At 42.3% G+C, this 25,102-nt stretch overlaps 1 protein-coding gene across 1 annotated transcript in view; it reads left to right on the top strand.

The window, feature by feature from the left end:
- AMHR2 (anti-Mullerian hormone receptor type 2) overlaps positions 1-24,772 on the top strand; it is a 44,422-nt gene extending 19,650 nt beyond the window's left edge. The window contains exons 7-10 of the mRNA XM_069759895.1: positions 5,438-5,595; positions 16,236-16,383; positions 18,474-18,607; positions 23,990-24,772. Coding sequence (XP_069615996.1) covers positions 5,438-5,595; positions 16,236-16,383; positions 18,474-18,607; positions 23,990-24,130 — 581 coding nt within the window. The 3' untranslated portion in view covers positions 24,131-24,772. The remainder of the gene's footprint in view (positions 1-5,437; positions 5,596-16,235; positions 16,384-18,473; positions 18,608-23,989) is intronic.
- Positions 24,773-25,102: the final 330 nt, after the last annotated feature.

The raw sequence follows: 25,102 nt of genomic DNA, 5'->3' as shown, positions 1-25,102 counted from the left end.
GCTAATCGCAGACGCTGTGTGGGTCCCCGACTTCGTGTTGGGGATTTGGTTTGGTTATCTTCTCGTCATGTTCCTATGAAGGTTTCCTCTCCTAAGTTTAAACCTCGTTTCATTGGTCCATATAGGATTTCTGAGGTTCTTAATCCTGTGTCTTTTCGTCTGACCCTTCCAGATTCTTTTTCCATACATAACGTATTCCATAGGTCATTGTTGCGGAGATACGTGGCACCTATGGTTCCATGTGTTGATCCTCCTGCCCCGGTTTTGGTGGAGGGGAAGTTGGAGTATATTGTGGAGAAGATTTTGGATTCTCGTGTTTCAAGACGGAAACTCCAGTATCTGGTTAAGTGGAAGGGTTATGCTCAGGAAGATAATTCCTGGGTCTTTGCCTCTGATGTCCATGCTCCCGATCTTGTTCGTGCCTTTCATATGGCTCATCCTGGTCATCCTGGGGGCTCTGGTGAGGGTTCGGTGACCCCTCCTCAAGGGGGGGGTACTGTTGTGAATTCTGTGGCAGAGCTCCCTCCTGTGGTCACAAGTGGTACTTCGGCTGATTCTCTCTGTGAGCTTCCGTTGGTGGAGGAAAGTGGTACTGCGGCTTCTGAGTTTCCTTCCTCAGGTAATGTGGTGAAGTCGTTAGGTGCTGCTCTATTTAACTCCACCTAGTGCTTTGATCCTGGCCTCCAGTCAATGTTCTAGTATTGGACCTGTTTCCTCCTGGATCGTTCCTGTGGCCTGCTGCTCTACATAGCTAAGTTCCACTTTGCTATTTTGTTTGCTGTTTTTTTCTGTCCAGCTTGTCTATTTGTTTTTTCCTGCTTGCTGGAAGCTCTGGGACGCAGAGGGTGTACCTCCGTGCCGTTAGTTCGGTACGGAGGGTCTTTTTGCCCCCTTTGCGTGTTTTTTTGTAGGGTTTTGTGTTGACCGCAAAGTTACCTTTCTTATCCTCGCTCTGTTCAGAAAGTCGGGCCTCACTTTGCTAAATCTATTTCATCTCTACGTTTGTCTTTTCATCTTAACTCACAGTCATTATATGTGGGGGCTGCCTTTTCCTTTGGGGTATTTCTCTGAGGCAAGGTAGGCTTATTTTCTATCTTCAGGCTAGCTAGTTTCTCAGGCTGTGCCGAGTTGCATAGGGAGCGTTATGCGCAATCCACGGCTGCCTCTAGTGTGGTTGGAGAGGATTAGGGATTGCGGTCAGCAGAGTTCCCACGTCTCAGAGCTCGTTTAATGTTTTTGGGTTATTGTCAGGTCACTGTATGTGCTCTGACCTCTATGTCCATTGTGGTACTGAATTACCTTATCATAACACTAGCCTATACAACATTTTTTTTCAATACCAGGACCCTCGAATCATCTGTTCACACACCGTACATGCACTTAATAGCCCTCTGTGTCCCTTCACCTACTGGTTGGTGACCAGTTCATACAATTCCAGCAATTGTTACCATCCACCAAGGGACAGCACAAGCACAAAAAAAAGATGTGTGAAAGAGCCCTCAGGTTTCATTCAGACATCCTTTCTTATATGTAACAACGTGGACACAGTGTGTTGTTGTTTGTTGGATCCGAATTTCATCAGTGTTTGATCAGTATAAGTTTTTACCATCAGCATTTTATCAGTGATTCTCACTGATGAAAAAGTAATTACAAATCTTCTCCTATATACTGCAGTGTTAATCCCAGGCAGCACACAGGTTGTACACGGAGGCCAACTATGTGATGTCTATGATTTTCATGGACACTGATATGTATCACGAAGATTGCTATCTTCCATGATGTGAAAACCCAGAAGTATTCCTCCAGCATGTTATGTGCTGAGATGGGTTAATCAGCTATGACAGGGTTGATCTTTTTTTGTGAGTGGCTGTAAAAGATTGGGAGGGGGGGTGATGGCCCCTCACCATATCTCCTCCCCAAGGGTGTGGTTTGCCAAGTTAAGTGTCTGACCACTGAGGGTTTTTTTTTTCTCTGTATGTGGGTTTTGGAGGCATGAAGCTCCTGGGAAGTATTTATGTTTATGTGCAACTGCGCTGGACTATTGATTGGACCCTAAGCGGGTGGATCACCGTAGGCATATGGACTGCACTATACATTATCTTTTTCCCGTTTTGCCAGAAAAGGCCATGTGTGTGTTATTGAATCCTGCACTGGTTTATGCCATGTTTGAATAAACCATCAGAATAAACGTTCCTGTGTGTACTTGTGTGAGCAGTTGAGTGAGTCGCATTACCACAACACATAAACTTGTATTGATGATTTTGAACAGTGACTTCAATCAAAACGAACACGTTTCCATGATTTTTTTGGACCTACTAGTCTGCACAAAAGGTCATGTGAACAGCCCAATAGAATATAATGAAAACACTAATAGAACACGTACGTGACTCAAGAACGTATGAATGAGGCCTTAAATGTATCAACCCAAGATTGTAATCAAGAGTTAAAGGGAATCTGTCACCCAAAAAATCGTATATGAGCTAAGGCCACCGGCATCAGGGACTTATCTACAGCATTCTGTAATGCTGTAGATAAACCCCCGATGTAACCTGAAAGGTAAGAAGAACAGGTTATATTATACTCACCAAGAGGCGGTCCCGCTGCCGTCCAGTCCGATGGGCGTCACGGTCTGGGTCCAGCACCTCCCATCTTCATATGATGATGTCCTCTTCTCGTCTTCCTGCCGGGGCTCCGGCGCAGGCGTTCTTTGTCTGCCCTGTTGAGGGCAGAGCAAACTACTGCAGTGCGCAGGCGCTGGGCCTCTCTGACCTTTCCCGGCACCTGCGCACTGTAACATAGTAACATAGTAACATAGTTAGTAAGGCCGAAAAAAGACATTTGTCCATCCAGTTCAGCCTATATTCCATCATAATAAATACCCAGATCTACGTCCTTCTACAGAACCTAATAATTGTATGATACAATATTGTTCTGCTCCAGGAAGACATCCAGGCCTCTCTTGAACCCCTCGACTGAGTTCACCATCACCACCTCCTCAGGCAAGCAATTCCAGATTCTCACTGCCCTAACAGTAAAGAATCCTCTTCTATGTTGGTGGAAAAACCTTCTCTCCTCCAGACGCAAAGAATGCCCCCTTGTGCCCGTCACCTTCTTTGGTATAAACAGATCCTCAGCGAGATATTTGTATTGTCCCCTTATATACTTATACATGGTTATTAGATCGCCCCTCAGTCGTCTTTTTTCTAGACTAAATAATCCTAATTTCGCTAATCTATCTGGGTATTGCAGTTCTCCCATCCCCTTTATTAATTTTGTTGCCCTCCTTTGTACTCTCTCTAGTTCCATTATATCCTTCCTGAGCACCGGTGCCCAAAACTGGACACAGTACTCCATGTGCGGTCTAACTAGGGATTTGTACAGAGGCAGTATAATGCTCTCATCATGTGTATCCAGACCTCTTTTAATGCACCCCATGATCCTGTTTGCCTTGGCAGCTGCTGCCTGGCACTGGCTGCTCCAGGTAAGTTTATCATTAACTAGGATCCCCAAGTCCTTCTCCCTGTCAGATTTACCCAGTGGTTTCCCGTTCAGTGTGTAATGGTGATATTGATTCCCTCTTCCCATGTGTATAACCTTACATTTATCATTGTTAAACCTCATCTGCCACCTTTCAGCCCAAGTTTCCAACTTATCCAGATCCATCTGTAGCAGAATACTATCTTCTCTTGTATTAACTGCTTTACATAGTTTTGTATCATCTGCAAATATCGATATTTTACTGTGTAAACCTTCTACCAGATCATTAATGAATATGTTGAAGAGAACAGGTCCCAATACTGACCCCTGCGGTACCCCACTGGTCACAGCGACCCAGTTAGAGACTATACCATTTATAACCACCCTCTGCTTTCTATCACTAAGCCAGTTACTAACCCATTTACACACATTTTCCCCCAGACCAAGCATTCTCATTTTGTGTACCAACCTCTTGTGCGGCACGGTATCAAACGCTTTGGAAAAATCGAGATATACCACGTCCAATGACTCACCGTGGTCCAGTCTATAGCTTACCTCTTCATAAAAACTGATTAGATTGGTTTGACAGGAGCGATTTCTCATAAACCCATGCTGATATGGAGTTAAACAGTTATTCTCATTGAGATAATCCAGAATAACATCCCTCAGAAACCCTTCAAATATTTTACCAACAATAGAGGTTAGACTTACTGGCCTATAATTTCCAGGTTCACTTTTAGAGCCCTTTTTGAATATTGGCACCACATTTGCTATGCGCCAGTCCTGCGGAACAGACCCTGTCGCTATAGAGTCACTAAAAATAAGAAATAATGGTTTATCTATTACATTACTTAGTTCTCTTAGTACTCGTGGGTGTATGCCATCCGGACCCGGAGATTTATCTATTTTAATCTTATTTAGCCGGTTTCGCACCTCTTCTTGGGTTAGATTGGTGACCCTTAATATAGGGTTTTCATTGTTTCTTGGGATTTCACCTAGCATTTCATTTTCCACCGTGAATACCGTGGAGAAGAAGGTGTTTAATATGTTAGCTTTTTCCTCGTCATCTACAACCATTCTTTCCTCACTATTTTTTAAGGGGCCTACATTTTCAGTTTTTATTCTTTTACTATTGATATAGTTGAAGAACAGTTTGGGATTAGTTTTACTCTCCTTAGCAATGTGCTTCTCTGTTTCCTTTTTGGCAGCTTTAATTAGTTTTTTAGATAAAGTATTTTTCTCCCTATAGTTTTTTAGAGCTTCAATGGTGCCATCCTGCTTTAGTAGTGCAAATGCTTTCTTTTTACTGTTAATTGCCTGTCTTACTTCTTTGTTTAGCCACATTGGCTTTAAATTTAAAAAACTGCAGTCAAGAGACATGGGTTTTCTAATATCAAAAGCTGGAAAACCCTTTCAAGTCCTGTGATAATAGCAGCAGTGGCACTGTTTCAAGAAGGCAGTCTTTCTATTCCTGTGTGAGAGGCTTGAGGGTATGGCAGGACTGCCAGTGAAAAGATCAATTAACACTGCAATCTGCAGTGCCTTTTTTTTCAACTGTGCAATCTGCTAAAGACAGTGAGAACATTGTTCTGCAGTTCTTGGGCACCTACTCAAGTGTTTGCAACTTCTGTCTATGCCTTGCATAGATATGTCTGTTCTTATAAGTATACATTGTTTCAACACCTTAGAAGTAAATTACGAATTATCAAGACAACACAGTATTTGAGATGTCATACCAAGAAAAATAGACTTTAAATGTTTTGATGACTGTTTATACCAATGTCTTATTAATTGTCTACGTTTCAGAACTTGGAAAAGTAGATGAAAAACAAGTTATTCTCAATTTTTGACAATAACCCCTTACAAATGTTTTATTTGGTACATAATCTATTTTGTGTGCTGTTAGCATTTTGTAATGAGGTGATGAATATGTCTATACATTTTTACTTTCTACTAACAGACATATGCAAACCTGCAATCGCTCATCGAGACTTGAGCAGTGACAACGTCTTGGTGACTGAAGATTCTTCTTGTGTGATAACAGACTTTGGTTTATCTGTGGTACTGGAGAATTGTCAAACAAAAAAGAATCCACGGGATCCAGCGATATTAAACATGGTATGTGTTGGGATACACCAAACTGTAGTAGCAGAGAGCCAGTGGTGTAACATGAACCTCATGGGCCCAAATGGAAAAGTTCTGACAGGGCCCCCAATTATTACAAGTCTTTAATGGTACTGGTCTTTTCACATAGGCCAAAGGGACTTTTTGGGCTCCTTAGGCTCCAGGGCCCAGGTGTAATAGCAACCCCTGCATCTATTATAGTTACACCCCTTCCCAGAGCCTTCAAAATTTGTAAAGGATTATTGCCAATCTTGGATTCTTGGATATGAATGAACTATGCTAAAAGGAAAATGGGGTTTGTAGATATGTAGTCATTTTGGATAAATTGGAGAGGGTTTGAGGGCCAAAAGGACATGGATTTTTGCATTTAACCCGACATGAGCTGTACATATACTGCTAAGCGGCCAGCCCTGATCGCGGGCATTTAACCCCTCTGATGCTACTGTCAGTAGTGGTAGCGATATAGACGAGCATTGTGCAGGGAATGGGTTCCCTGCACACTTCCATCAGGACAACACAATCCGATCGCGTGGTCCTAATGATGGAGACCCCCCATCCACAAGATGGCCACAGGGTCCTGCAGGGAAAGTGGCTTGTGAGCGCTTGCTAAGAGCAGGCGCTGACATGCCTCCTTCCCTGCCTGTCAGACACTGATGTGATACTCTGCAGTGCAAAGCATTGCAGAGTATCAGATCAGCAATCTGACACTATACAGAGATATTCCAGGATGGGGCAATGTAAAAAAAGTCACAAAAAATAAATATATATATTAAGTGTTAAAATATTTTTTAAACTCCCGGATGTATTTTCGTTTTTGCTACCCATCGTCCCAGAGCCATAATTTTTTTTGTTTTTCAGTCAATATGGCCACGTGAAGGCTTGTTTTTTGTGGGACGAATTGTACTTTTGAATGACTCCATTTATTTTAACATATCGTATACTGGACAACAGGAAAAAAATTCCAAGAGCGGTGAAATTGCAAAAAAAGTGCAATTCCAGAATTGTTTTTTTGTTTTGCTTTTTTACTATGTTCACTAAATGCTAAAACTGACCTGCTATTATGATTCTCCAGGTCATTTTGAGTTCATAGACATCAAACATGTCTGGGTTCTTTTTTATCTAAGTGGAGAAAAAAACATTCAAAGTTTGTTTTAAAAAAAAAAAAAAGCGCCACTTTCCGAGACCCGTAGCATCTCTATTTTTCATGATCTCGGGTTGGGTGAGGGTTTATTTTTTGCGTGCTGAGCTGACATTTTTAAAGATACCATATTGGTGCAGATACAATCTTTTGATCACCCTATATTGCATTTTAATGCAATGTTGCGGTGACCAAAAAATCGTAATACTGGCGTTTTGACTTTTTTTTCTCATTATGCTGTTTAGCGATATGGTTAATTCTTTTTTTATATTGATAGGTTGGGTGATTCTGAATTCGGCGATACCAAATATGTGTATGATTGATTTTTTTATTTTTTTATTTTGAATGGGGCGAAAGGGGGGTGATTTGATCTTTTATAAATATTTTTATATACTCGAGTATTAGCCAACCCGAATATAAGCCGAGGCACCTACTTTTGGCACAGAAAACTGGGTAAACTTATTGACTTGAGTATAAGCCTAGTATGTATTGTCCCCTCATCCCTGTCCTGCTATGCATGGCTCCCCCTGTCCTGTCTTGCTATGCGTGGCTCCCCCTGTCCTATCCTGGTATGTGGCTCCCCCGTCATGTCCTGGTATGTATATAGAAGTAATGGTGTGCACTCAGGTCAGGGACAGGGAGGTGCCGGTAAATCAGACCGTGTGGTCCAGTAAATCATATAGGAAAAATTACCGCACACTCAAAACTGGTATGATGCAAATGGGTATATGCCAGGTTTATTCAAAAGAACAAAAAAGGTTGCCACATAAAAATTGCAGAAAGAAACCCAACGTTTCGACCCTCCCGGGTCTTATTCATGGGGTTACTTTGATCCTTTGGTAAATATACATAAGAGTGGCAATGGTAGAGGGTGGGCGAACGATCCCTTTTAAAGCATATCCTGTCACTTGCTGTAGGGCCAGTAAAGGCCCTACAGCAAGTAGGGCCTTTATTGTAAAAAGCAAAGGCCCTATAGTAAAGGCCCTACAGCACTACCAGCAGGGTGCGGGAGCGCCGCTGATCCTGTAACACGGCTTAGGACACTACAGGCCCTTCTTAAATGTGACGGCCATTCCAATCCAGCTTCATCCACCCGGGACACACATGCCTTTACTGGCCCTACAGCAAGTGACAGGATATGCTCTAAAAGGGATTGTTCGCCCACCCTCTACCATTGCCACTCTTATGTATGTTTACCAAAGGATCAAAGTAACCCCATGAATAAGACCCGGGAGGGTCGAAACGTTGGGTTTCTTTCTACAATTTTTATGTGACAACCTTTTTTGTTCTTTTGAATAAACCTGGCATATACCTATTTGCATCATACCAGTTTTAAGTGTGCAGTAATTTTTCCTATATGATGTCCTGGTATGTGGCTTCCCCTGTCCTGTCCTGGTATGTGTGGCCCCCCTTTTGTATGCATGGCTTCCCCTGGTCCCACATTGCTCAGCTCCCCCGGTCTCGCATTGCTCAGCTCTCCCAGTCCCGCATTACTCAGCTTCCCTGGTCCCGCATGGCTCAGCTCCCTGTCCCTCATGGCTCAGCTCCCCCCCTTCCCCTGGTTGTATGCATGGCTCACATTGTCCCCCCATCATACTCATCCTCCTCGCGCCTGCATCCCCGTCCCTGCATCTCTGTTGTCACGGCGCCAGCCGCTCTCCTCTCCTCTGCTCAGCGGTCACATGGTACCACTCATTAAGGTAATGAATATGTGCTCCATGCCTATGGGAGTGGAGATGCATCTATATTCATTACCTTAATGAGCGGTACCACGTGACCGCTGAGCAAAGGAGAGGAGAGCCGCCGACACCGTGACAACAGACATGCAGGGACGGAGAGGCAGTGATGGAGGGTGAGTATGATGTCTTCTGATAGCCGCTCTCCCTCCTCCGCCAGCGTTCTGGACAATTGACTCGTGTATAAGCCGAGGGGGGCGTTGTCAGCACAACAAATTGTGCTGAAAATCTCCGCTTATACACGAGTATATACGGTATATATATTTTTAAAAACTTTTTTTTACTTTTGGCATGCTTCAATAGTCTCCATGGGAGATGATCGGCACTGCTACATACAGGCGATGATCAGATCGCCTGTATGTAGCAGAATTGCTTACTTGCTATGAGCGCTGACCACCGGCTGGCGCTCATTGCAATCCGGCAGTGACAACCATAGAGGTCTGTTGGAGACCTCTGGTTGTCATGACATCCCATCATCAACCTGAGGTCATGTGACATAGGCGCCGATGGGCGGGATTTCCGATGCGCTTGCCAGAAGTGCATGTTAAACGCCGCTGTCAGAGTTTGACAACAGTATTTAACCAGTTAACAGCCGCAGGTGAATCGCGATTCCATCCACAACTGTTAGAGGCACATGTAAACTGTTCAAAACAGCTGATATTTGCCAGAAAAGATGTGGGCTCAGCGCCGAAGCCCACATCAAAGGTAGGGAGTTAAAACTTCTGTGAAGCAGCTGTGGGTTCAAGGTGCTCGATACACATCTATATAAGTTCCGTAAGGGGTCTAGCTTCCAAAATGGTGTCACATGTTGGGAGTTTTCACTGTATAGGCACATCAGTGGCTCTCCAAACATGACATGATGTTCTTATGCAAGCAAATTTTACATAAAAAAAGTGAAATGGCGCTCCTTCCCTTCCAAGCCCAGCCGTGTGCCCAAACAGTAGATTTTCCCCACATATGGGATATCAGCATGCTAAGGAGAAATTGCACAACAAATTGCATGGTCCATTTTCTCCTGTTACCCTTGCAAAAGTAAAAAAATTAGGTCTTGAGGAAAATTTTTGTGAAAGAAAAGTAAATGTTTATTTTTTCCTTCCACATTCCAAACATTTCTTTGAAGCACCTGAAAGGCTAATTAAACATCTGGAATGTGGTTTTGAGCACCTTGAGGGGTACAGTTTTTAGAATGGTGTCACTTTGGGGTATTTTCTGTCATAAGGTCCCCTCAAAGTCACTTCAAATGTGAGGTGGTCCCTAGAAAATGGTTTTGTAAATTTTGTTGTAAAAATGAGAAATCACTGGTCAAATTTAACCTTTATAATTTCCTAACAAAACTGTGTTTCAAAAATTGTGCAGATGTGAAGTAGAAATGTGGGAAATGTTATTTATTGACTATTTTGTGCGATATGACTCTCTGATTTAAGAGCATAAAAATTAAAAGTTTGAAAATTGCAAAACTGTCAAAATTTTCGCCAAATTTTAATTTTTTTCGCAAGTCATATCAAAGAAATTTTCCCACTGTCATAAAGTACAATATGGCACGAGAAAACAGTTTCAGAATCAGTGGGATCCATTGACGAGTTCCAGAGTTATGACCTCATAAAGTAAATGGTCAGAATTGTAAAAATTGGCCTGGTCAGGATGGTGAAAACAGGCTTTGGGGTGAAGGGGTTAATCTATCTCTCTATAAGCCTCCAATGGCATAGCACATTATGCAGAGTTTTAATTTTCTCATGTTGACCCAAAATAGAATACCAGCTATGCTTTCACTGCAATCTATTTATTAAAAACCTGGTAATCGATTAATTATTGTCAAAATCTCTATGTGTAGTTTTGACAATGAACCAAAAATGGCATATATGGCTGCCTGGAAAATTCAAATTCCAAAATGTGTTTCAGTGTGCCAATGAAAGGACTAGATATCACTAAAAGGTTATTGACAGCATTGAAAGAACAGACATGGATTTGTAGCAGAGAACACATTTGTAAAAATAAGTATTTTTGATCTGGTTGATAAAGAACGCTTTGGAAGTGAGTGTGATGGTTAATGAGTAGCATATGATTTTTTTAACCGTAACATCTCCTCCCCTTTTTCAACAACCACAGATAATTCTAATATACTTTTGTATCTCTCCCACCATTTCTCTGAAATTATTCATCTGTTTACACCTGAGTACCAAAGTAGTATTAAGGCTATGTAAATTAAAGTGTTATATGTGTTACTGATCTGTGAAAAGAACACTTAGAATGTGATGTGTGAGTATTTTTTCCCTTCTAGATTGCATGAAAATTTGCATACATTACTTTTTATAGCCTATATACAGTTGTGTGAAAAAGTGTTGGTCCCTGTTCTTTTGTATGTTTGTCACACTTAAATGTTTCAAATCACCAAACAACTTTATATATTAGACAAAGGTAAGCTCAAAATGCAGTTTTTAAATTGAGGTTTTTATTATTAAGGGAAAAAGAAATCTAAACCTACTGGGCCCTGTATGAAAACATGATTACCCCCCTACCATAAAACATAAATTAACAGTTTTTTTTGGGGAAGATGAGTTCAAATTCCCTAGCCACATGCAGGCCTGGTTACTGACACATTTGTTCTCAATAAAGAAATCACTTTAATAGGACCTGCTCCACAAAGTGAAGAAGATCAAAAGATACTCAAAAAGTAGACATGCCATGATCCAAAAAAAATCTGGAACAACAAAAGAAACAAAGTAATAGAGATCTATACCAAGAGACTAGAGACAACTCATCCAAGAGGTCACAACAGACCCCACAACAACATCCAAAGAACTGCAGGCCTCACTTGCCTCAGTTAAGGTCTGTGTTCATGACTCCACCATAAAAAAGAGACTGGGCAAAAATGGCCTGCATTGCAGAGTTCCAAATCGAAAACCACTGCTGAGCAATAAGAACATAAAGGCTCATCTCACTTTTGCTAGCAAACATCTTGATGATCCCCAAGACTTTTGGGAGAATACTCTGTTGACTGACAAGACAAAAGTTGAACTTTTTGGAAGGTATATGTCCCATTACATCTGGCATTGAAGTAACAAAGCATTTCAGAATAGGAACATCATACCAACAGTAAAATATGGTGGTGGTAGTGTAGTGGTCTGGGGCTGTGTTGCTGCTTCAGGACCTGGAAGACTTGCTGTGGTAAACGGAACCATGAATTCTGCTTTCTACCAAAAAATCCTCAATAAGAATGTCCGTCCATCTGTTCATGACCTCAAGCTGAAGGGTGCTTGGTCACCAGAAACGAGTTGATATCGCATTTTTGTTCTCTGTAATTGCTGATATTTTTATCCTCCACTGAACACATTTTCCAAGTGAATAAAGAAAAGGGTTTTTTCACTATCTCGTTGAGCTGGATTCCTCATCATTTCCTTGGCACTTGAGTTATGCAGAAGGACAATTGTTATGAACAGGTAATTCAGAACCACAATGGACCTTGAAGTTCAGAGCACACAAGGTGACCTGACATTTACCAAAAACATAGGACAAGCTCTGAGACGTGGAAACTCTGCTGACCGCAATCCCTAATCCTAACACACCACACTAGAGGTAGCCGTGGATTGCGCCTAACGCTCCCTATGCAACTCGGCACAGCCTGAGAAACTAACTAGCCCTGAAGATAGAAAAATAAGCCTACCTTGCCTCAGAGAAATTCCCCAAAGGAAAAGGCAGCCCCCCACATATAATGACTGTGAGTAAAGATGAAATACAAACACAGAGATTAAATAGATTTAGCAAAGTGAGGCCCGACTTACTGAATAGACCGAGGATAGGAAAGATAGCTTTGCGGTCAACACAAAAACCTACAAACAACCACGCAGAGGGGCAAAAAGACCCTCCGCACCGACTAACGGTACGGAGGTGCTCCCTCTGCGTCTCAGAGCTTCCAGCAAGCAAGAAAAAACCAATATAGCAAGCTGGACAGAAAATATAGCAAACAAAAATAACACAAGCAGAACTTAGCTTATGCAGGATAGAGAGGCCACAGGAACGATCCAGGAGGAAGCAAGACCAATACTAGAACATTGCCTGGAGGCCAGGATCAAAGCACCAGGTGGAGTTAAATAGAGCAGCACCTAACGACTTAACCTCATCACCTGAGGAAGGAAACTCAGAAGCCGCAGTACCACTCTCATCCACCAAAGGAAGCTTATAGACAGAACCAGCCGCAGTACCACTCACGACCACAGGAGGGAGCTTGGCCACAGAATTCACAACAGACAATGATCCAAAACACTCCAGCAAATCCACCTCTGAATGGCTTAAGAAAAACAAAATTAAGACTCTGGAGTGGCCTAGTCAAAGTCATGACCTTAATCTGATTGAAATGCTGTGGCATGACCTTAAAAAGGCAGTTCATGCTCAGAAACCCTCCAATGTGGCTGAATTACAACAATTCTGCAAAGATGAATGGGCAAAAATTCCTCCAGGGCACTGTAAAAGACTCATTGCCAGTTATCGCAAACGCTTGATTGTATTTGTTGCTGCTAAGGGTGGCCCAACCAGTTATTAGGTTTAGGGGGACAATCATTTTTTCACACAGGACACTGAAGGTTTGGATTTCTTTTTCTTTTAATAATAAAGACCTTTATTTAACAAATAGTCAGCTGCCCACTTATATATTAGTAGCTGAGTTTATTCTTTCAGCGCTGCCTACTGATATATATGTACCCCAATTAATCAAAATTATACAGTATTATATGAACAATATTAGCGTTGTAGGGACTTTCCCTTTTCACTTTCTCAGTAATGTCTTCAGCAGATAGTCGCTGATTGGGGGGGGGGGGCAATAATGATGTCAGTGTTCAATGTGTTAAAAACTGCATTTTGTGTTTACTTGTGTTATCTTTGTGTAATATTTAAATTTGTTTGGTGATCTGAAACATGTAAGTGTGACAAACATGCAAAAGAATAGGAAATCAGGAAAGGGGCAAACACTTATTCACACAACTGTATTTGCCCTATATGCTCCTATAGATTCCTAACCTTCCTAAATTTCATCCTAAAAGTGTATCTAGATACTCAAACAGGACAGTATTAGGGGTTGGGGCTGCGGTCACTGCTGCATCTGCTTTACCCACCCTGAAAAGAAGTGACATGACAGGGCTAGTCCTTACTCTACTCAGCATAGTTAATTCCGATGCATGCTCAATATGAATGCTTACAATGCAGTGACAGTGCACTCCCTCTCCAGCTCTAATGAGAAGTGACAAGTTGGCAAGAAAACACACTGTCAGTGCACATTGAATAGGAGAGAACATGGCAAACAGGGAGGACAAAGACTAGCCCTCAAAAGAGACAACATTGATGATGTCCTGTTTCAGGGCGGTGACATGTGTTTCATGGACTAGTCTGTTCTCTGCTCTCCCTGTTTGCTACATACTTTCCTTTTCAATGCACACTGACACTGCGCTCTGTTACCAGTTTGTCCCTTCTCATGAGACTTAACAAGGTAGTACACTGTCACTGTGCATTCAAAGGAATATAGTACAGTGAGCACGGAGCCCGTACTGAACATGCATCGGAATTAACAATCAACACATGCTCAGTGGAGCAGGGAGGAGCACAGTCCATGAAACAGATGTCACTGATGACGTTTAGTTTCAGGGTGGGTAAAGCAGTTGCGGCAGTGACCGTAGCCCTGCACTCCTGATGACGTCTTGACTGAGTATCCTGGCATGCACTGGGAATCTCAAATGAAACATCTGCCTGAACAGAACTTTAAAAAAAAGTTGGAATAGAGAATATAGAGGGATCGATAGGAGTTTTTTCATTGAAGTATATTAGAAAAGATTTAATGATTAGATTAAATTGATATACATTTAGGATGAAATTCAAATTTGGTTTTAAATCACCCCTTTAATCTCCTTTTAATGAATAAATAAAATGGATATGGAAGTTACAAAGCTTGTCTCCAATAAAAAGATGATGGCGAAAAACTACTTTGCCAGATCAGAACACAGTCATCAGATTAGAACATAATCAGTAGGGTAGGGGGCACACAATTAGGAAATACTGTACATTTTAAAGGGTGCTAGTTTCAGTATGGAGCCAACCACTGAGTACCTGTAAGACTAGAGCAGATAGGAAGAAGGAACTGCACATCGTAAGGCCCATGTAGATGCTTTTAATAGGAATTATTATAAGTATCTCATATCCAATGATCACACCACATTCAATACAGACGTTACACAGACCACCAGTAGGTTATAAGATTGTGTCTTGGTTTGCATTTTGAGGAAGCCCACTCAGTACCCTGCATCTCGTTAACTTATGTGCAGTGACTCTTGCTTACACGCCCGATGAAGGGTGTCATACCTGAAACATTTCACCACTTATTTCTGTACCTATGGTGGTGTGGTCAGTGGATATGAGATATAATTAATTCTAATAAAGCATCTCTACGTGCCACTTGGTGTGCAGTTCCTTCCTCCTACTTACTGTAATGTGCTGCTGCAATGCAGTATAGAGCAACCTCCACCAGGGGGTGCTGGTTAAGGAAAGGAGGTTGTACACACAGCGCAGCAACACTGAACAACAACACAGGTGTCACAGGTAAAGAAAGAGACGTGAGACAAGCCAAGGTCATACACGGAGATAGCAGCGTGGTACAGAAGGGACGAGCAGAGAATAGTTGGGGACAAGCAAGACGTCAGAGCCTACCGGGAACGTGGTAACCAAAACGTGAGACGTAAGACGGAGTCAGGGTACAGGCCAAAGGTCGGAACAAGTCATAAACGGGTGCAGGCAGTCAGAGGCAAAGAGGGACACCAGTACAGGGATCCAGGTCAGGTGCTCAAACCGTGTAGCATGAACTATAGATGACACTGGCCCACAGGCTGCAGAGGACTTAAATAGCTCAGCCAGCTTCAAAGTGAGGCAGAGGGGGGTGCTCTCTTTATCAGCTGTGGTGACTCTCCCTGGGGGGTGTCAAGTCACTGTTATGCCTGGAAACCTTGGATTGCTTACAGTGGACTTTGAGCCAGTAGACTTGAAGAATTCCCAAGTGTGGCGCTGTCACCTTGTAAAGAAATTCTCGGCTCACCGATATTACAATTAATTTCCCTTTATTAAATAAATAAACAAACACAATACAATAAATAAAAAAACAATAAAAAATGTATATATCGTTACAAAGCTGGTCTCCAATAAAAAAAAAAAGGTAAGTTTTGATGTACGATACCTTTATTAGATCAGAAGACATTCTGATCGGATGACAGTAGTAAGCGTCATGATCCAGTTCTGAGTTTATATTCAGCTGTTATATCTCTGGACTGGTCATGTGGGAGTTAATCCCCAAAAGCTCGCTCTCTACTGCTGTGACCAAAGAGTACAGAGCATTGTACATATGAGTTGACATAATTCGTCTAACAGGTATTTCCCTCCCCCTATACATAAGCACCTTTGAGTGGCCAATCAAGTATGATTCTAAATGGGGAGGGAAATAAACTACTGCCAGTCCCCTTCACAGGCAGAGAAATGGGATTGGAAATGTAGAATTCCAACAGCCCATACTTGACCCACCATTATCTGCTATTGGGGGAAGTCAGGACACCCCCATACATTTTTGATGGTTGTCTGGTGCCACTGAAACCAGCAAGTTTGGTCGGTGTTCCTCTATGTGTAGTAGCACTATATTAGTGGAAGTATTTTATTAACGGTCACATGCTGTCAATATCTTGATCTTTAGTAAATTTGGTAACTATACAGCGTTGCTGGTTTTCTTTCATTGACAGACAGGAACATTACGCTACATGTCCCCAGAGATGTTGGATGGCTCCTTGAACCTTAAGTCCTGGAAAAAAGCTTTAACTCAGGCTGATATATATTCGCTAGGCCTCCTGATGTGGGAAATATTCAGCCGCTGTAATGATTTGTATGCAGGTAACAGTCATTTCATTTTACTCACTAAAACTAAAATTGTACACGGTAAGTATTCTTTTTGTGCTGGCCATAGAGTTCATCATTGAACATTTTTTAATACAAAAAAAATTTGAACACATACTTTCTTTTACTATTGGATTCATTTCTGGCTTTGGCTGAAAAAACTGGAGCAAATGCTGAATGTGTGATTTTGTCACGGCCACTCCTTTTGCGGCCGTGCCTGCTGCCGGGACCACCGCCGCTCCCCCCACTCATACTTACCCGCTGTGGCGCGCTCCTCCTGCAGGTGCGCATCCTCTCCTTCATTCTTCTCCGCTCCCCGGTTCTCGTCGGGTGCACGTGCGCACCGCCCACTCCAGCACTTCCTCTTTCTGATTTACAGATGCTCTGTATCTCCTGTCTGTGATACTGGAGGACCGTGACCCGGAAGTCCTTCTGCACTCCATGTATTTAAGGCTGGGTTCACACTGCGCTAGCAGCAGCCCGTTCAGCACATACTGCTGCTAGCGCAAATGCCGGCGCTCAATGGCGCTAGCGCAGACAGAGCAGCTGCTAGCTCTATTGCGTTAGCAGTGACAGACCCGGAAATGCTGCAGCCCACGTCTCTGGGTCCGTCACTCAATGACAGCACATCCCTAGCGCACGACCATTGTGGGCGTGCGCTAGCGATGCGTCCGACATTGCAGTCAATGGCGGCCGTAACGGACTACGTTACACCGTGTTTATGCCGCGGTGTAACGTAGTCCGTCTAACGGACTGCCTTGACGCAATGTGAACCAAGCCTAAGGCGATTCCTCCCTCTGCTCCTTGCCTGTCTGTCATTTGTGCTTCTGTGACTCAGGTCCACCTTTGTCTTTGCTCTGCCTGTCCTGAGTCTCTGCTCTGTCCCAGGCTTCCTTGTCTCCTCGTCGAGTCCAGCCTTCCCAATGTCCGCTCCGTACTCTGTTAGTCTGGTGTCTCTGTCCTGTCCTGCTTCCTTTGTGTCTTCCCCTTCCCAGTGCTCCTTTGGTCTCGCCTGTACTCAGCTCTTACCAAACTGTACTTCATCTTACCCCGCTCTGTCCATCCTACGCCCAGCTTCTCTATTTTGTACCTCCTACTACCTGTCTGGTTTGGTTCCAGCTTCTGCGGCAATAGTCTCCCTTGGGTCTGCCCCTAACCCTCCCTGTATAGGGGGTGGTCTACCTGGTCAGCTCACCCTTGGGAGGTTCGTTGTCATGGATCTGTGGGTCAACTCCAGGTGTTCCAAAAGATCTCACAGATTTCAACATTAAAGGGATTGTCCAGTCCCACTCACATCTGCGCTAAGACATAGAGACTGTCGGACACTGGGCAGGGAGCATGTACACTCGTAGAAATCGTGCATGTGACCTATTGTAATCAGTAGGGCAGGTGTATGGTAACCTGCTAGGTGTCCAACAATTATAATTTCAGCAGGATTTTTCCGAAATTTTAAGTGAGGTGCTGAGCAAGAATGACACATAGGTAAGGAACTATGCATGCATATCCCTTGACTTATATGGACCCCATCAACACAAAGAGAGAGTTCTTTTGGCTTTCTCCTGTGTATTATACATTGTCATACTTTTTTTTTCACAGACCACAATGCTTGTTACTAGTATCTTGTACTTACTGTTAGTCGTGTAGGTTTTTCTATAATGGAAGACAAGGGGATATATGTATATAACACAAACATGCACTGTATACACACGTGTAGCAGATCCTAACATAGGAGATTAACATTGGTCATCAATTTAAGATTGAGGTGGTCCGCTCCATTCACTGTGTAATAGCCATTAAAAGCTACTGTAGATCAGCTCCTATTGAAGTGATAGGAGCTGCAATATCCCAGAACGTCCACTACACCGTGTACTGAGCCTGGATGTTCAGGTTCTGTACACAGCTCACATCCGACCGCCACTGGAGCTGCAAACATCTGATCGGTGGTGGGGTAGGTACAGGACCATCCTTTTGATATTACCCACAAATATGACTGCTCCTAAGGACTTTCTACAATCTGTCTTGAGTTCTGGACACAGGTTTTTTGTTTTGCATTACTCCTATGGTGGATAACTGACTCCCTTCATCAGATCACCAATGTCCAGAATTTCGTGTGGCCTATACGGATGAATTGGGTCCAAACCCCACCCTAAATGACTTACAATCTTTGGTGGTAGAGAACAAGCAGCGGCCAATACCGAGAAACTGGAGAAAGAATCTACAGGTAAAATCTCTGCTGAAGAAACACAATTATAATACATGCATATACACATGCTATATATATATATATATATATATATATATATATCTCTTGTATGGCACTGGATGCGGCCATGGCAACTCACATGAAAACATGCATTGTTCAGACTGCTGAGAAGCAGAAAACTGCAAAACAGAAATACGGTTTATACTGAAACGTTCCTTTTATAAGGCGACTTTACAGCTTTATCTGCGTACTATGTACCGGTATTTATAAATCCTATGTGTTATTATACGGTAATAGAAGGTAAGGTGTATACCTGCACTTTCAGAAGACCTTTGACCTGTCATAAAGAAAAGAAGACAAAAATAAATAAAAAAGCACCGTATCACTAGCAATTTAGTTATTGTTTATGTTCTGCTCGCTATAACAGCATTCGGGAGGACTGCAATGTCAAATAATAATAATAATTATAATTTTTATTTATATAGCGCCAACATATTCTGCAGCGCTTTACAAATTATAGAGGGGACTTGTACAGACAATAGACATTACAGCATAACAGAAATACAGTTCAAAACAGATACCAGGAGGAATGAGGGCCCTGCTCGCAAGCTTACAAACTATGAGGAAAAGGGGAGACACGAGAGGTGGATGGTAACAATTGCTTTAGTTATTCGGACCGGCCATAGTGTAAGGCTCAGGTGTTCATGTAAAGCTGCATGAACCAGTTAATTGCATAAGTATGTAGCAGTACAGACACAGAGGGCTATTAACTGCATAAAGTGAATGAGAACATGATGCGAGGAACCTGATTGTTTTTTTTTTTTTATTAAATAGGCCACACAGGGATCGTTAGGTTAATGCATTGAGGCGGTAGGCCAGTCTGAACAAATGACTTTTTAGAGCACGCTTAAAACTGTGGGGATTGGGGATTAATCGTATTAACCTAGGTAGTGCATTCCAAAGAATCGGCGCAGCACGTGTAAAGTCTTGGAGACGGGAGTGGGAGGTTCTGATTATTGAGGATGCTAACCTGAGGTCATTAGCGGAGCGGAGGGCATGGGTAGGGTGGTAGACTGAGACCAGAGAGGAGATGTACGGTGGTGCTGAGCCATGGAGTGCTTTGTGGATGAGGGTAGTAGTTTTGTACTGGATTCTGGAGTGGATGGGTAGCCAGTGTAATGACTGGCACAAGGTAGAGGCATCGGTGTAACGGTTGGTGAGGAATATGATCCTGGCAGCAGCATTCAGGACAGATTGGAGCGGGGAAAGTTTGGTAAGAGGGAGGCCGATTAGTAGAGAGTTACAATAGTCCAGACGAGAATGAATAAGTGAAACAGTAAGAGTTTTTGCAGAATTGAAAGTAAGAAAAGGGCGAATTCTAGAAATGTTTTTGAGATGCAGGTAAGAAGAGCGAGCCAGTGATCGGATGTGGGGGGTGAATGAAAGGTCAGAATCAAGGATGACCCCAAGGCAGCGGGCATGTTGCTTTGGAGTAATGGTGGAACCGCACACGGAGATGGCAATGTCAGGCAAAGGTAGGTTAGTAGAGGGAGAGAACACGAGGAGTTCAGTTTTTGACAGGTTTTGTTTCAGATAGAGGGAGGACATGATGTTAGAGACAGCGGTAAGACAATCACTGGTGTTTTCTAAAAAGGTCGGCGTGACAACAGAAGAAGAGGTGTATAATTGGGTGTCGTCAGCATAGAGATGGTACTGGAAACCAAATCTACTGATTGTTTGTCCAATAGGGGCAGTATACAAAGAGAAGAGGAGGGGGCCTAGGACTGATCCTTGAGGAACCCCAACAGTAAGGGGAAGGTGAGAGGAGGAGGAACCAGCAAAAGATACAGTGAAGGATCGGTCAGAGAGATAGGAGGAGAACCAGGAGAGAACGGTGTCCTTGAGGCCGATGGAGCGGAGCAAATAAGCAAGGAATCCACCAGACATAAGTCTAGAAAAAAAGTGAAGTAACAGCAATTCAATACAAGATACAATAAAAGAATGTGCTTCAAATTCCATTAACACAATAACCATATAACATTTTTACCCCATTATATGAATTTGTTAAAAAGGTATTCCCAACTCCAAAACCCTATCCCAATATGTAGTAGGTGTAATAATAATAATATTAGCAAATATCTCCAATTAGTTCTTCTGCTTAGCTATGTTGTTTTCCTGTGTGCAGAGCATTGCAGTAGCTTAGGTATCCATGGTTGCAACCACTGATATAGTGACCGTTAGCTTTTAGTGGTGGTAGCTGTTATGACCTGGTGGTAAGGACAATAATGGACCTGGTGGTTAAGAGCACACGGAATGACCTGATAGCTACTAATAATATAGGACGAGCTCTGAGACGTGGGAACTCTGCTGACCGCAATCCCTAATCCTATCACACACACTAGAAATAGCCGTGGATTGCTCCTAACGCTCCCTATGCAACTCGTCACAGCCTAAGGAACTAGCTAGCCCTAGAGATAGAAAAATAAAACCTACCTTGCCTCAGAGAAATTCCCCAAAGGAAAAGGCAGCCCCCCCACATATAATGACTGTGAGTAAAGATGAAAATTACAAACACAGAGATGAAATAGATTTAGCAAAGTGAGGCCCGACTTACTGAACAGACAGAGGATAGGAAAGGTAACTTTGCGGTCAGCACAAAAAACTACAAAAAGACCACGCAGAGGGGGCAAAAAGACCCTCCGCACCGACTCACGGTGCGGAGGCGCTCCCTCTGCGTCCCAGAGCTTCCAGCAAGCAAGACAAAATCAAAATAGCAAGCTGGACAGAAAAATAGCAAACCAGAGAAAAGCAAGCAGGAACTTAGCTTCTGCTGGGAAGACAGGTCACAGGAACGATCCAGGAGAGAACAAGACCAATACTGGAACATTGACAGGTGGCATGGAGCAATGATCTAAGTGGAGTTAAATAGAGCAGCCAGCTAACGAATTAACCTCGTCACCTGTGGAAGGAAACTCAGAAGCAGCAGCTCCACTCACAACCACCAGAGGAAGCCCATGGACAGAACCAGCCGAAGTACCATTCATGACCACAGGAGGGAGCTTGACAACAGAATTCACAACAGGTAGCCATGGATCCCTAAACTCCTGCAATGCCCTGCACATGGGGTTATCGACACAGCAAATCAAAAGAAAATACTACATTTCTAATTTGAGGTAATTGCTAATATTATCATTATTACATCTACTACATATTAAGATAGGATCTTGGCGATGGGAATATCCCTTTAAGATAAGGCATATGCTTGACAAAGACCCATTACAAGGGCAACCAGTCCTTGTTCATTGTATTGATAGATTGATAGATATTGGAATAAAGAAGAAACCTTTTTTCACCTTATGTCATAAAGACAAGTTATAGGTTTTCATTGATGAAGTGTTGAGATCCCCAGAGATCACACAAACTAAAAGACAAAATCACTCAGCTGTGTGCCGAAACTGAAAAAGTCCATAGACTTTCTATCAAGTTTGAATTAGGTCTTTGAGGAGAGTTCGTCTCATCTCAGTACTTCTGCTGCTTAGTAATAGAGGAGAGAGACCAAGTACCCCATCTACCATGTCAAAACCTTTTTAAACAGTTCATTCATCAAAAGGAACATAATGTAATATTTGTCATAATGTACACTCCGTGACAGAAGTTATGTCGCTTATCCATGTTATGTAAACAAAAGCTTATAACCTGACGTTAAATTCATCCATTGGTTGTATAAATTATTCTTTTGACAGCTGAAACCCTCCGAAATGTGGTTTAGGTTAAGAAAATAAATTGGCAGCAATGCAGAAATATTGATCAGTTAATGGACACAGAATGGTCAGATTTTGGCAAGACAAAAGTTTTGTCGCCCATAGAAATATTCAAACAAATAATTAACTTAAAATACAAATATATGTTGCATAACATTGGTGAATAAAGTTGTGGTGCTATTAGAGTTATATTTAATATTTTGTGTAACTTCCATGAGCTTGAAGGACTGCATCCATGCGGTTCAACAATGATTTATACAATTTATTAATGAAGTTATCAGGAATAGCAAAGAATAGAGTCTTACATGCCTCCCAGAGTTCATCTAGGTTCTTTGGTTTTGTCTTCCAAGCTTCCTCTTTCATCCTACCCCAAATATGCTCAATGATGTTCATGTCTGGTGACTGGGCTGGCCAGTCCTTGAGCACCTTGATCTTTTTTTGACTGGAGGAACTTTGTTGTAGAGATGGATGTATGAGATGGAGCACCATCCTGCTGCAGAATTTGACCCCTTTGGATGATTTGGAATATAAGAGGTAGCTAATACTTCTTGATATTTTAGGCTATTGATATTGCCTTCCACCTTGCAAATGTTTCACACACCCCCATACTGAATGTAACTTCAGACCATAATCTTTCCACCACCAAATTTAACTGTTTTCTGGGTGTATTTTGGATCCATACGGGCTCCAGTAGGTCTCATGCAGTATTTGCGGCGGCTGTGGTGTAATTCTACTGAAGATTCATCAGAGAAATCCACCTTCTGCCACTTTTACAGCGTTCATCTGTTTAGCAGGCTGTGGGACTTTGCAAATGCCACACGTTTTTTTTTTATTTGCTTTGTTTAGTGCTGGCTTCTTGGCACTGATTTGACCATGGAGGCCCTTTCGAGACAGAATCCTACAAACTGTTCTAGTTGACACAGGGACTTGAGGTGACCAGGCCTGTTGGAGCTCTGCTGCAGTGGAAGAGAGGCTTGCTTTGGATTTTCTAACCAACAAACGTTCCTCCTGAGCAGTTGTCTTGCGGGGTATGCCGGACCTGGGCTTGTCAAACACATGTTCAGTATCTTCAAATCTTTTTTTAATTCTTTGTACTTGACGCTGAGACACATTAATGGTGCCAGCCACCTTTGCAGTGGATCTGGTCTTCAGCCTCTTGATAATCCAGGCTTTGGTTGCAGGGTGGATTTTTGACATGTTGTCAGAGCTCAAGTTACTGTTGAAGTGAAGGTCTGGGATGCTGGGGTTCTTTTTATACACACACACTAATTAACCGATCATTTACTGAGCACAGGTGAGGATGTAAACTAGGATTGAATGCATTATATGACCAGGCAACAACATTTTTGTCTTGCCAAAATCAGACCATTCTGTGTCCATTAACTGATCAATATTTCTGCATTGATGCCAATTTATTTTCTTAACCTAAACCACATTTCGGAGGGTTTCAGCTTTCAAAAGAATAATTTATACAACCAATGGATGAATTTACCATCAGGTTATAAGCTTTTATTTACATACATGGATAAGTGACATAACTTCTGTCAGGGAGTGTATTGTAAATTATGCAAAATCCATAACAGATACATGTCACATCGAACTGCACATCTGATTACAGCATATTGTCCATTTTATTCAGCTCTTCGAGACATTGTGGGAAACATTAGAAGATTGCTGGGACCCCGACTCCGAGGCTCGTCTGACCGCACAATGTGCAGAGCAGAGACTCCGAAATCTTCTCTCTGCACCCTTCAGTGTGTTGCCAGGGAATGGCACTTAAAGCAAGGAAATGTCTAAAGCTTTGCATTTCAGGATAAAGCAAAACAACTAAATCGTACAGTTTTGGTTCCTTTGTTGGATCCTGGTTTACCTGTTCGATTGTTGCACTCTCATTTTACTACATGTAAATGAATAAGTTCACCTTCTTGTGTGACTTAGAATATTCTTATTATGGTGTGCATATGTAATTGAAGCCCAAAAAAAGATGTTTTTTCCTGTTGACTGCTGTGTTGTCACCCCCATTGTTCACACTGCTGATTAAAGCAAGGGTGGATGTGCATGTGTCGTAGTTTTATGCTGCTGACAAATCCACCCAAAAAATCTACAAGTCTTACAGAAGCCACATGGACCATAGGAAACAATTGGCAGGAAATGTTCATTGACTTCCATGGGAGAGTTTTCTAGGCATGCCCTGTGATCTGTGCACAGAGATGGAAGAGGTGAGCTGTCATCACTTACTGTAAATGGTGAATCCTGTGTTATCTATATACAGATATGTGTTATCTTTCATGGGAATCCTGTCTGTAATGATAATAAAATGACCACTGCGAAGTGATCTCTACAGAACAGGAATTGTCAGATTAATGTGAGCCTCCTCAATGAAAACGATAAGATATCAGGATTTTTCCTAATGTAGATAGTGGCATGGACATAAAAAAATTGTTAAAAATATTATGTTTAACACAGAAACAATAAAACATTTTCTGAGCACACATTCTCTAAAATTAATATGTATATTGCAGTAGGGTTATAACCTGCATACCTAACCAATTCCTTACTGTTCAACCGGTTGATGTGTTTGTATGACATTCCTTGCTCCAGGGTAAACAGGGACACTGGGGGACCTGAAGCGTAGTGAAAAAAGTAATGGCAGGAAATCCATAAGGTAACTACAGTAGCATGTAAAAGTTTGGGAACACCTTGTCAAAATTATTGTTATTGTGAACAGGTAAGCAAGTTTAAGATGAAATGC

The sequence above is a fragment of the Ranitomeya imitator genome, chromosome 3, assembly GCF_032444005.1.
Source record: "Ranitomeya imitator isolate aRanImi1 chromosome 3, aRanImi1.pri, whole genome shotgun sequence".
Lineage (NCBI taxonomy): Eukaryota > Metazoa > Chordata > Amphibia > Anura > Dendrobatidae > Ranitomeya > Ranitomeya imitator.
This window is presented reverse-complemented; position numbering and strand designations above follow the sequence as displayed.